The sequence below is a fragment of the Coregonus clupeaformis genome, unplaced genomic scaffold, assembly GCF_020615455.1.
Source record: "Coregonus clupeaformis isolate EN_2021a unplaced genomic scaffold, ASM2061545v1 scaf0347, whole genome shotgun sequence".
In the NCBI taxonomy this organism is placed as follows: domain Eukaryota; kingdom Metazoa; phylum Chordata; class Actinopteri; order Salmoniformes; family Salmonidae; genus Coregonus; species Coregonus clupeaformis.
This window is the reverse complement of record NW_025533802.1, coordinates 188,334-200,719: the sequence shown is the minus strand read 5'-3', so window position 1 is coordinate 200,719 and position 12,386 is coordinate 188,334. Positions and strand designations below refer to the sequence as shown.

General features: G+C 43.2%; 1 protein-coding gene across 1 annotated transcript; it reads right to left on the bottom strand.

The window, feature by feature from the left end:
- Nucleotides 1-14: 14 nt before the first annotated feature.
- On the bottom strand, nucleotides 15-11,941 carry LOC121560951 (26S proteasome regulatory subunit 6B). Its single transcript, XM_041873710.2, has 10 exons — nucleotides 11,849-11,941; nucleotides 8,416-8,514; nucleotides 6,721-6,907; nucleotides 4,599-4,745; nucleotides 4,044-4,247; nucleotides 3,707-3,874; nucleotides 1,572-1,648; nucleotides 1,175-1,343; nucleotides 705-760; nucleotides 15-491 (listed from the first exon to the last, which is right to left on the bottom strand). The coding sequence occupies exons 1-10, from the start codon at nucleotides 11,930-11,932 to the stop codon at nucleotides 378-380; spliced, it is 1,305 nt and encodes a 434-aa protein (XP_041729644.2). The 5' UTR covers nucleotides 11,933-11,941; the 3' UTR covers nucleotides 15-377.
- Between the last annotated feature and the right edge of the window lie 445 nt (nucleotides 11,942-12,386).

Below are 12,386 nucleotides of genomic sequence, written 5' to 3'. Positions count from 1 at the left end.
ACTGCATACTTTTCTTAAATTTTTATGGAAAACTTCTTTAATGTTTTTTAGAGTACTGTTTTATCAGGGAGTACATTACAGGTACAAACTCTCTGCCATTATACTAGCTACAGTCAAGTCAAACATACTTAAGAACCTGCAGAGCACATCAAAAGACACTCCATTCACTATGTGTGTGTGTGTTCAAGGTTGTTATCACAGTCGAGATGACGATGGGCCTTTAGTAAATTAAGCAAAATTCAGTCCAAGGTCAATGTTAGTCAGAGTCTGGCAAATGACACATGGACACGGTAGTAGACACAAACACACATAAATCAAACAAAACTTGTCTCTGAATGCCTTTTCTTTTTTCAGGGAGAGGGGGAAGAGGTTACTTTCTACTTGTAGAACTCATGCTCCTGCTCGTCCTTCTTGATAACAGTCTTGTAGGCCTTCTCAAAGTCCTTGGCCAGGACGATGTACCTATTTTCACGGACAGCCAGCATGCCAGCCTGAGTGAGAGGAATGAAAGAATTATAAGCACATCTATCAGAGAGAGTTTCCAGTTCTCACACCGACAACAGGTGATGTAACAGAGGATATTTAGTTATCTTTGGAACAAGAGTTAGCGAACGCAATAACTTGCTACTCTTTGACATTGAGTCTTTTGAGTAGTTTGACCTCCCATGGTAGAATTCCTCCGAACAGTCCGGGGTCACACTCACCTCCTGGCAGATAGAGTTGATGTCTGCTCCGGAGATCTTGTCTGGTCTGGCAACATCTACACACTGGTTAAGGACAACTGCAAATACAAACTCATACGACACTGAACAATGTAGTGTTCTTTCGGTTACTTAGCAACCAAAGAAAGGTATGGGGAAGTGCATTAGACTTTACAAAGGCATTCAGTTGGAGTACTAAAGTCATGGTTCATTTGACCTTTAATGAGACTATTGCACTAGATCAGAGCGGTATTCAAGGAGGTAAATATTTGATGAAAACTTAAAGCACACTTAATGAACCGGACACAGAATAGGATTAGTGCTCCTGTGCTTTGTTCTGAGCAGGAAAAGATTGCATGATGCTGCTAGTTTTTTCTTGAGACACATTGATAAAAAGTGAATACAATACAGACCTGCCCCAATTAACACACACACGTCATGAGACACTGTTGAGTAGGGTATAATAAGGATACAGTCCTCCAGGTCCACCTCCTCAGAGAGGTTCATCTTGCTGGTGATGGTGGAGAAGACCAGGCGTTTCTGCCGGCGGTCAGGCAGGGGGAACTCAATCTTTCTGTCCAGACGGCCAGGACGCAGGAGGGCGGGGTCCAGGGTGTCGGCCCTGTTGGTGGCCATGATCACCTGACGAGGGAACAAACAGGTGGGTCAGAGAGGCCGGAAGTCACATGACAAAGGCTTAACCGGAAGTTTTGAGACCCATATTAGTAAATCACTCACTATAGGATTAGCTTAAGTGTGACTACATTTTTTACGTATTCTCACTGTGACACACAAGGTTACAGGTTAGCTGCCTTAATGGGTCTGCAGCCTACAATAACGAAGCCCACAGCGCTCTCACACTTCGCTCACCTTGACGTTGACGGTCTGGTCAAAGCCGTCCATTTGGTTGAGAAGCTCCAGCAGAATCCTCTGAACCTCCCTGTCAGCTGTTTGGGAAGGGAAGGAGAGAATACAATGAGGGAATACCAATGTCAGGGTTCAACCACACTAATAACTGCTTGGTCTTATTTTCAGTCCTAATAATCAATCCCACTCAAGATACTACGGTCACAATTAAGTTGGTCTCTATTGTGGATATCTGTGAATCTGTTCGCCTGGACGCTTTAAACAATGAAATTAACCGACATCTTTACAAGTAGTTCTGTTTTGTGGGCAACTTCTGATTCCCAACTCTAACTTGATGTTAACTGCAACTACCCTGACCTTAAACTTACCAACTCTATGGTGGTGGCAGTCAAAACAAAATGTGAAGGTTATTTATTTTCCCATTGCTTTAGAGAAGCTGACTGATCAGTGAGCTGTTGTGTCCTTGTGTCTCCATCTGGGCCAAGGATAAATCATATCCTATCTAACACTCACAGCAACTAGGGGGCCTTTACGGAAACATGTTTCACCTGCTTAGTTAAGGCTGATTTTAACATTGTTTGATTGAAATATTGCAATGTAAACAGCTCAAATGTGTGTTGGCATGACAAGACCCAGGGTTCATACAGACAGTGGCAAGTACTTTTTCAAGCACTAAAATATATTTTCAAGGTCCAGTTCATATTATGTAATTGTTTCTAGTTGCCGCCAGATGGCAGTATATCGCCACAACCTCATAAAAAAGTAATAATTACTTAGCACTCATCAATAATACATTGTTTCACTACATAAGTGGTAAGTCAGTACTGATGATTTTGTAATTTGAGTAGTGATGAGGAGAGTTTTGGGAGATGCCTACTGGTGAACACACATTTCCTATTCACATTACTACCAATTGGTAGAGCATGGCGCTTGCAATGCCAGGGTTGTTGGTTCGTTTCCCACGGGGGGCTAGTATGAAAATGTATGCACTCACTAACTGTAAGTCGCTCTGGATAAGAGCGTCTGCTAAATGACTAAAATGTAAAATGTACACAATTCCAGCTTAATGACTGTTTTTATTGGGCATTTGGGAATCTACTACTTAATAGCTACAATAAAGTATTGCTTCCGACTGGCAGCTTTAGTGTCGCCAGTCGGGTGGGTGGGCTGTGTGAGGAAAACGGCACTTGAACGGCCGGAGCATGGCTGCTGCTTGATAAAGCGGAATATCGCGGGCACTCTGTGAATGAGGCGATTGGCAAAAAAGCTCTGGAGGTTGTTGCAGAGAAAAAGTCACATGTAGAACTGGCGCCAGTGCAGGATGCAGCGTTGTGTCTTTCCCCCTTCATGTGGCTCTTCAGGGCCAATTCACCCATGCTCGCAATGTCAAAGTCTGACGCATTTTTTGCACCTTACACAGTGTCAGTTGGTTGGGTCCAGTGATGTAGTCCAGTGATGTAGTGGTACAAAAGAGAGTGGGTAAACTATACTAAACAAAAATATAAAACGCAACATGTAAAGTGTTGTCCCATGTTTCATGAGCTGAAATAAAAGATCCCAGAAATGTTCCATACGTACAAAAGGCAGAATTGAATCTACATTTTCCCGCCATTTTTGCTATCGATGTGACGTTTGGCTGCGCCTAATCAGTCAGTTCTGTACCTGCCTGGCTGAGTGGCAGTATGGGTGGAATGAGCGAGCTCCCCTGGCAACCACAGTGCGAAACACGTGAGGAAATACAACTCTGTAGTCTGCCTGGAAATTAATTCGCAAGACCAATACATTTTTATTATATTTTTCATAAACATATTTGATTATCTGTTCTCCTCTCATTTTAATTCAAGTACTTTTCAAGTACCAACTTGAGAAAATTTCTGATTTTCAAGGCATTCCAGTACTTGAACTTCAGAGTGCCAAATTCAAGTACTTTAAGCACCTCAATCACCTTGTGTGAACCCTGAAGATCACAGGTGGAGACATTTGATATCAGGAATGCCAATCTGTAAATCTGCTCTATTTTGCATGTCTTACTGGGTTTGGCTACTATGTGCAATACTAGAGATTAGTAAATGACCAGTCCATTACATAGCCTATTCTGAAGTGCAGCTGATTCTAAAAAGGTACACAATGGCTCATACCTCCGGTCTGTGCGTCAAAACGCTTGGTAGCGATGGCATCGATCTCGTCAATGAAGATGATGGCGGGGGCGTTTTCCTTGGCCAGCCGGAAGACGTCACGCACCATGCGGGGGCCCTCGCCCAGGTACTTCTGCACAAACTCAGAGCCTACCACGCGGATGAACGCCGCTGAGAGAGAGAGAGAGCAACAGAGAGAGAGACCGAGAGTCAGAAAATAACCAAATACTGATATGGTAGCATGATTACAATTATTTGCTGCAAAAAAATGACAATATAGCCTAATCATGTTAGCACCAGTGCATCCTATAGATAATGGTGAACATGGTGAATGGCCTACCTGTAGTGTGGTGAGCCACAGCCTTGGCCAGCATGGTCTTCCCACAGCCAGGAGGCCCGTACATCAGAACCCCCCTTGGTGGGTCAATGCCAATCTGTTTGTAGAGTTCAAAGTGTGTGAGTGGAAGCTCCACTGCTTCCCTCACTTCCTGCTTCTGGATATCCATCCCTCCGATGTCAGCATACATCACATCTGGCTTTTGGTCTGCAAGGAGAGATACAGGAAAATAATGCTATAACAACATCCTCTGGTCCTCTGTAGCTCAGCTGGTAGAGCACGGCGCTTGTAACGCCAAGGTAGTGGGTTCGATACCCGGGACCACCCATACACAAACATGTATGCACGCATGACTGTAAGTCGCTTTGGATAAAAGCGTCTGCTAAATGGTATATTATTATTATATTATAACACAGAGGAGAGGAGCTGCACTAAGGTATCAATGAGTGGAATATGCATGCAACGTATGTAAGCACGCATGAATGCATGTTTGTTCCACTGCAACATGTATTACAAAGGGATATGTATACCAGGGGGTAGAATAGTGTGCATGTGTACCTGATGTAAGCATCATGATGCTGCTGTCAGCCTCTGGGGGGAGCACATCCACCAGGGCATTGCTGTGCTTGTGCAGGGCCACCGATGCATTGGGCTTCAGCAGCTCTCTGTCGATGGTGCTTAGGATACGCACATAGTAGTTAGAGCCTGAGCCAGGGAGAGGAGAGGGTGGACAGAGAGAGAAGAGGGTGGACAGAGAGAGAAGAGGGTGGACAGAGAGAGAATCAGAGAAAGAGGGTGGCACAGGGAAAGAGGGGGAAATGTCATTAGGGAATATTAGAGACATGTTTTGCCTATACAGTAAGAATGAGGCATTGGTGTTACAGTGCAAAATATGGGAGCTTATGGGAGTGTGGCTATTAGAGAATGACCTATATGGATTTTTTTAGGGGCTAAAGAAAGAAAGATGGATGATATTTTAGGCAGATATACAATATCAAAATATTTCCCAAAGACAGACATGTACGCATTAATGCATCAATTTAAAAATCAAACAATAGATTTGACTTCGTTTTTACCAATCTAACTAAATAACAATATAATTATAATTTTATTTGAATGGGAAAATCTCTTGACTGGGTAAATTAAGATGTCATAGACATACTCACACTCACAATACAGGTGAATCCATATTCAATAGGAGTGTGTGCATGCATTGAGTTATTGAGTTTGTTTTGGCTGATCAGTGGAGTCTATGGTGCTACAGATGACAATCTGTTTGCCCTTCATTTGGGACTTACAGTATATTAGCCTACTGATCAACAACATTTGCATAGAAGCATCACTCCAGCATGTCACGCCTGTATGGAAGGACATCATATAGGCACTGCTGTTAGTTTGAGAATATAAAATAACATCTATTCAATGCAAATGGTTCCAACGTAACGTTATGATTTGTGATCACGGATGCTTATGAAACTAGTATGTCTTTTGTCAACTAGTATTTTTTTTCAGCTGCCAGGCTGAAATTATAAACAACTCAATTGGCTAGCTCAGCTATCTATCAAGAAATGGGCGGGTTGTAACTTGATCCTACTGCTACAATTGGATAGAGCAAGGCTGTAACTCCGCTCCCTTTCACATCTCCCCAACGCTCATATCACTTGCTGCTGTTTACTGCTACTATGATAACTACACTGAACAAAAATATAAAACGCAACATGTAAAGTGTTGGTCCCATGTTTCATGGGTTGAAATAAAATATCCCAGAAATGTTCCATACACACAAAAAGCTTATTTCTCTCAAATGTGTTTATATCCCTGTTAGTGAGCATTTATCATTTGCCAAGATAATCTATCCACCTGACAAGTGTGGCATATCAAGAAACAGATTAAAATAGCATGATCATTACACAGGTGCACCTTGTGCTGGGGAAAAGAAAAGGCCACTAAAAAGTGCAGTTGTCTTGCTCTATCACACAACACAATGCCACAGATGTCTCAAGTTGAGGGACCGTGCAATTGGCTTGCTGACTGCAGGAATGTCCACCAGAGCTGTTGCCAGAGAATTGAATGTTCATTTCACCATAAGCAGCCTTGAACGCTGTTTTAGAGAATTTGCCAGTACGTCTAACCGGCCTCACAACCGCAGACCACGTGTAACGACGCCAGCCCAGGACCTCCACATCCTGCTTCTTCACCTGCGGCATCGTCTGAGACCAGCCACCCGGACAGCTGATGAAACTGTAGGTTTACACAACTGAAGAATTTCTGCACAAACTGTCACAAACCGTCTTAGGGAAGCTCATCTGCGATTTTGGTCACTGTGTTAATTCATCCGTTTCTCAATACTGCACCTTTCTGTTGGGAGGATGAGCTAGCTTTCCGCTGCTGATGATTTACCCAGCTTGATATTCATCGGCATTGTGCAGTGCTCGTGGCTCAGGTGGTGAGTGGCAGCTGGCATAGCAGCAGTTTTGCTATGTAGCGGGACTATCGGCAATGTCGATAGAGAAGGGCCGATATCGGCCTGATATATCAACTCAGCCGATTATCGGTTGTTCTCTAGAAACTATAGTGTACAGTCAGAAGCTACCACTCTAAAGGAAGTCTCCAGTCTCTGGAGCCAACTACCAGAGGCTTACCTACACTATGTGAGGACAGACAAGAATGTAAAAACTACCTGTGGTGGAGCCCACGATGGCTGTGTTTTGGTCCACAGCCTCCAGGAACTGGCCGATGACCAGGGGGATACTCTGTATCCTCTTCACCTCCTCCTGGGCGTGGAGGAACTCCTTCTTCAGGTTCTTCTGTTCATCTTTGATGTACTCCTCCTGCACCTCCAGAAACTCCAGCTCCTGCTGCAGCTTCTACAATAGTGAAGGGGAGGGTGGGAAAGGTGTCATGGAGAATGTATGTTTATTGATGAATCATGGTGATATAGTGCCTTCAGAAAGTATTCATACCCCTTGACTTGTTCCACATTTTGTTGTGTTACAGCCTGAATTCAAAATGTATTAAATTTATGTTTTTTCTCACCAATCTACCTACATAGCCCCATAATGACAAAGGGAAAACATGTTTTTAGAAATTTTCGCAAATTTATTGAAAATGAAATACAGAAATATCACACTTACATAAGTATTCACACGCTTAAGTCAATACTTTGTAGAAGCATATTAGGCAGCGAGTCTTTCTGGGTAAGGTTATTGTCCTGCTGAAAGGTGAATTCATCTCCCAGTGTCTGGTGGAAAGCAGACTGAACAAGGTTTTCCTCTAGGATTTTGCCTGTGCTTAGCTCTAGTCCTTCACGATTAAAAGCATACCCATAACATGATACAGCCACCACTATGCTTGAAAATACAGCGTGGTACTGTGATGTATTTGCCCCAAACATAACACTTTGTATTCAGGCAAAAGTGAATTGCTTTGACACATTTTTTGCAGTATAACTTCAGTGCCTTGTTGCAAACATTATGCATGCTTTGGAATATTTGTATTCTGTACAGGCGTTCTTCTTTTCACTCTGTCAATTAGGTTAGTATTGTGTAGTAATAACAACATTGTTGATCCATCCTCAGTTCTCCTATCACAGCCATTCAACTCTGTAACTACTTTAAAGTCACCCTTGGCCTCATGGTGAAATCCCTGAGCGGTTTCCTTCCTCTCCAGCAAGGAAGGACGCCTGTACCTTTGTAGTGCCTGGGTGTATTGATACACCATCTAAAGTGTAATTAATAACTTCACCATGGTCAAAGGGATTTTTTCTTCCCATCTACCAATAGGTGCCCTTCTGTGTGAGGCATTGTAAAACCTCCCTGGTCTTTGTGGTTGAATCTGTGTTTGAAATTCCCTGTCCGACTGAGGGACCTTACAGATACTTGTCTGTGGGGTACAAAAATGAGGTAGTCATTCAGAAATCATATTAAACACTATTATTGCACAGAGAGCGAGTCCATGCAATTTATTATGTGACTTGTTAAGCAAATCTTTACTTCAGAAAGTATTTTGGCTTGCCATAACAAAGGGGTTGAATACTTATTGACTCAAGACATTTCAGCTTTTCATTTTTAATTAATTTGTTAAAAATAAAAAAACGAAACACATAATTCCACTTTGACATTATGGGGTATTGGGTGTAGGCCAGTGACCAAAAAATCTCAATTTCATCCATTTTAAATTCAGGCTGTAACAACAAAATGTGGAAAAAGTCTGTGTGAATACTTTCTCTGGGCACTGTAATAGTTAACATCTTTACTGTGATTGAAGAAATCACAGAAAGGGCCTGTACGATTTAAAATTGCTTTTCTTGTTGTGCTGACAGAAATAGACCTCAACAGTCAAGCACAGACACACAGAAGCTGTTCCCAGTACATACCTTGTATCTGCTGTAAAGGTCTTCAAGATCTTCTGGTTCTGGGGCCAGGAAAGAAAGCCCCGTCTGGGGTCGTGAGTTCAGCATGGCAGGCACTTCGTCCTGTGTAGACATAAGACAACACAAACATTTACACAAATTCTACGTTGTGAGCATAACCCCAAACCTGTGAAAACTCTGTAGCTAGTGTTAACGTCCCCGGATTGTGTTAAACGCTCTACAACAAAGCTTTCTTAGTGTCCAACAAGCTTACTCTGCCCTTAACCTTGTTCTGAACATCTCCAAAACAAAGGTCAAATCAAATCTTATTTGCCACATGAACCGAATACAACGGGTGTAGACATTACAGTGAAATGCTTACTTACAAGCCCTTAACCAACAATGCAGTTTAAGAAAACAATTAAAAGAGCAAATAATTAAAGAGCAGCAGTAAAATAAAATAACAGTAGGGAGGTTATATACAGGGGGTACCGGTACAGAGTCAATGTGCGGGGGCAACGGTTTGTCGAAGTAGCTGAGGTAATATGTACATGTGGGTAGAGTTAATGTGACTATGCATAAATAATAAACAGAGTAGCAGCAGCGTAAAAGAGGGGGTTGGGGTGGGGGCAATGCTAATTGTCCGGGTAGCCATGATTAGCTGTTATTGCTTGGGGGTAGAAGCTGTTAAGAAGCCTTTTGGACCTAGACTTGGCGCTCTGGTACCGCTTGCCGTGCGGTAGCAGAGAGAACAGTCTATGACTAGGGTGGCTGGAGTCTTTGACAATTTTGAGGGCCTTCCTCTGACACCGCCTGGTATAGAGGTCCTGGATGCGGTCGGAGGCCGTGCAGTTGCCATACCAGGCGGTGATGCAACCAGTCAGGATGCTCTCGATGGTGTAGTTGTAGAACTTTTTGAGGATCTGAGGACCCATGCCAAATCTTTTCAGTCTCCTGAGGGGGAATAGGCTTTGTCGTGCCCTCTTCACGACTGTCTTGGTGTGTTTGGACCATGATAGTTTGTTGGTGATGTGGACACCAAGGAACTTGAAGCTCTCAACCTGTTCCACTACAGCCCCGTCGATGAGAATGGGGGCGTGCTCAGTCCTCTTTTTTTCCCTGTAGTCCACAATAATCTCCTTTGTCTTGATCACGTTGAGGGAGGTTGTTATCCTGGCACCACACGGCCAGGTCTCTGACCTCCTCCCTATAGGCTGTCTCATCATTGTCGGTGATCAGGCCTACCACTGTTGTGTCGTCTGCAAACTTAATGATGGTGTTGGAGTTGTGCCTGGTCATGCAGTCATGGGTGAACAGGGAGTACAGGAGGGGACTGAGCACGCACCCCTGAGGGGCCCCTGTGTTGAGGATCAGCATGGCAGATGTGTTGTTACCTACCCTTACCACCTGGGGGCGGCCCGTCAGGAAGTCCAGGATCCAGTTGCAGAGGGAGGTGTTTAGTCCCAGGGTCCTTAGCTTAGTGATGAGCTTTGAGGGCACTATAGTGTTTAACACTGAGCTGTAGTCAATGAATAGCATTCTCACGTAAGTGTTCCTTTTGTCCAGGTGGGAAAGGGAGGTGTGGAGTACAATAGAGATTGCATCATCTGTGGATCTGTTGGGGTGGTATGCAAATTGAGTGGGTCTAGGGTTTCTGGGATAATGGTGTTGATGTGAGCCATGACCAGCCTTTCAAAGCACTTCATGGCTACAGACGTGAGTGCTACGGGTAGGTAGTCATTTAGGCAGGTTATCTTAGTGTTCTTGGGCACAGTGGTTTAGTGTTGTTTGGTAAGAAGAATGCCCCTCTCCCCACCGATGTAATTACTACCTCTGAGGGTTTAGAGCTTGAGGTAGTCATACAAGTACTTGGGAGTATGGCTAGACGGTACACTGTCCTTCTCTCAGCACATATCAAAGCTGCAGGCTAAGGTTCAATCTAGACTCAGTTTCCTCTATCGTAATCGCTCCTCTTTCACCACAGCTGCCAAACTAAACCTGATTCAGATGATCATCCTACCCATGCTAGATTACGGAGAAGTAATTTATAGATTGACAGGTAAGGGTGCTCTTTACCATTCGGCCATCAGATCTGCCACCAATGCTCCTTATAGGACACATCACTGCACTCTATACTCCTCTGTAAACTGGTCATCTCTGCATACCCGTCGCAAGACCCACTGGTTGATGCTTATTTATAAAATCCTCTTAGGCCTCACTCCCCTCTATCCGAGATACCTACTGCAGTCCTCATCCTCCACATACAACACCCGTTCTGCCAGTCACATTCTGTTAAAGGCCCTCAAAGCACACACAACCCTGGGTCGCTCCTCTTTTCAGTTCGCTGCAGCTAGCAACTGGAAAGAGCTGCAAAAACACTCAAACTGGACAGTTTTATCACCATCTCTTCATTCAAAGACTCAATCATGGACACTCTTACTGACAGTTCTGGCTGCTTCGCGTGATGTATTGTTGTCTCTACCTTCTTGCCTTGGTGCTGTTGTCTGTGCCCAATAATGTTTGTACCATGTTTTGTGCTGCTACCATGTTGTTGTCATGTGTTGTTGCTACCATGATGTGTTGTCATGTGTTGCTGCCATGCTATGTTGTTAGGTCTCTCTTTATGTAGTGTTGTGATGTCTCTAGTCGTGATGTGTGTTTTGTCCTATATTTTTATTCCCCCGTCCCCGCAGGAGGCCTTTGGGTAAGCCGTCATTGTAAACAATAATTTGTTATTAACTTACTTGCCTAGTTAAATAAAGGTTAAATAAAACGTGTTGTTTGTTGTGTTGTTAGCTAGCTTGTTACTTGCCTAATGTTGGGTGAGTGATGACCGATAGAAAATGTGAGACGTGGATTGGCAGATATTCAAATCCACGACAATGTTTTAGTGCTGTTCCGTAGGATACGAAATGACTGCGGTAGGTAGCCGAATTCTGTCTTGGCTAAGAATTTCAATAATAAGCCATTTAGAAAAAGCTAATGTTAACATTAGGCTCAGTCATATCCAATCGAATGTATCTCACTAGCTAGTTAACTACTTCGCTAGCTCGCTAACTAGCGTTACATTCGGTTGTTATCTGACTTGTTAACTAGCTAGCTAACCTTAGCTGCCGGCCGTTGACTTTGTGTTATTTTGTTGACGTTGTAGCTTCAAGCTTACCAATACTACACACACAACATAAATAGCTACGTAGCCACACCAATATGCAAACGTTTAGCTAACTAGCTAAAGTTGCCTAGCTTGCTAGCTAATGTTAGCTTGCATGACAGAGCATTTACAGTGCCGTGAATGAATTGGCACGTTTACTTGGATGACGGACGAATTACATGTATTCAAATAACACTTTAGATTAAAGATAGTACGTTTTAAATTGTCTATACTTTTTTAAGTTTCGTATAATCAAAAACAACGGTCAAACGGCGTTAAAATGTACCGGGTCAAAATGAATCGTACCTGAATTCTTTCAACAGTTACTCCAATGTCCTCCATGTTGAATTCCCTCTCATGTGACGTTCTACGTAAGGACCCAATCGACATTTGTGGGAGTCATGGGTAATGAAGTTTCTGTGGACAAGTGTCATCAACAGATGCAAATTCATTGAGAGATTGCGCCACAAATAAAATGTTGTGTGTTATTCTGAGTAATTTGTTTTCAAAACCTTGCCTCCATCTGATGTAGTAAGCAAGCACCCTTACATCAATATGAATAAGATGAATACTGATGATGATAGATATGATGGACAGCAGGTGAATGTCTGCTCATGCTCTCTTTTGCAGAATCCTAGTTTTATGTGCAGCAGAACAGTTGGGCAAAGGATGTTGACAGTGACTTTCAATAGGTTAGGTGAGGTTTGTGGTTTTCCTGTCAGTTAGCTGGTGGCAATAATATACTTTATGACTCGACTGCTGCTGCACCTTTCACACCTAGTCTGTTGCATCTGTCCTCTGTTGCATAGCTTTTTATTTTTGTCTTGAATTTCAAGTCTGTCCA

Coding starts and splice junctions, on each gene's coding strand:
- LOC121560951 (XM_041873710.2), bottom strand. CDS start 11,932: ATGTCGATTGGGTCCTTACGTAGAACGTCACATGAGAGGGAATTCAAC. Junction 4,248..4,598: donor CATCATGATGCTTACATCAG/GTACACATGCAC, acceptor CTCTCCTTGCAG/ACCAAAAGCCAGATGTGATG. Junction 1,344..1,571: donor ACCAGACCGTCAACGTCAAG/GTGAGCGAAGTG, acceptor TTCCCTCGTCAG/GTGATCATGGCCACCAACAG.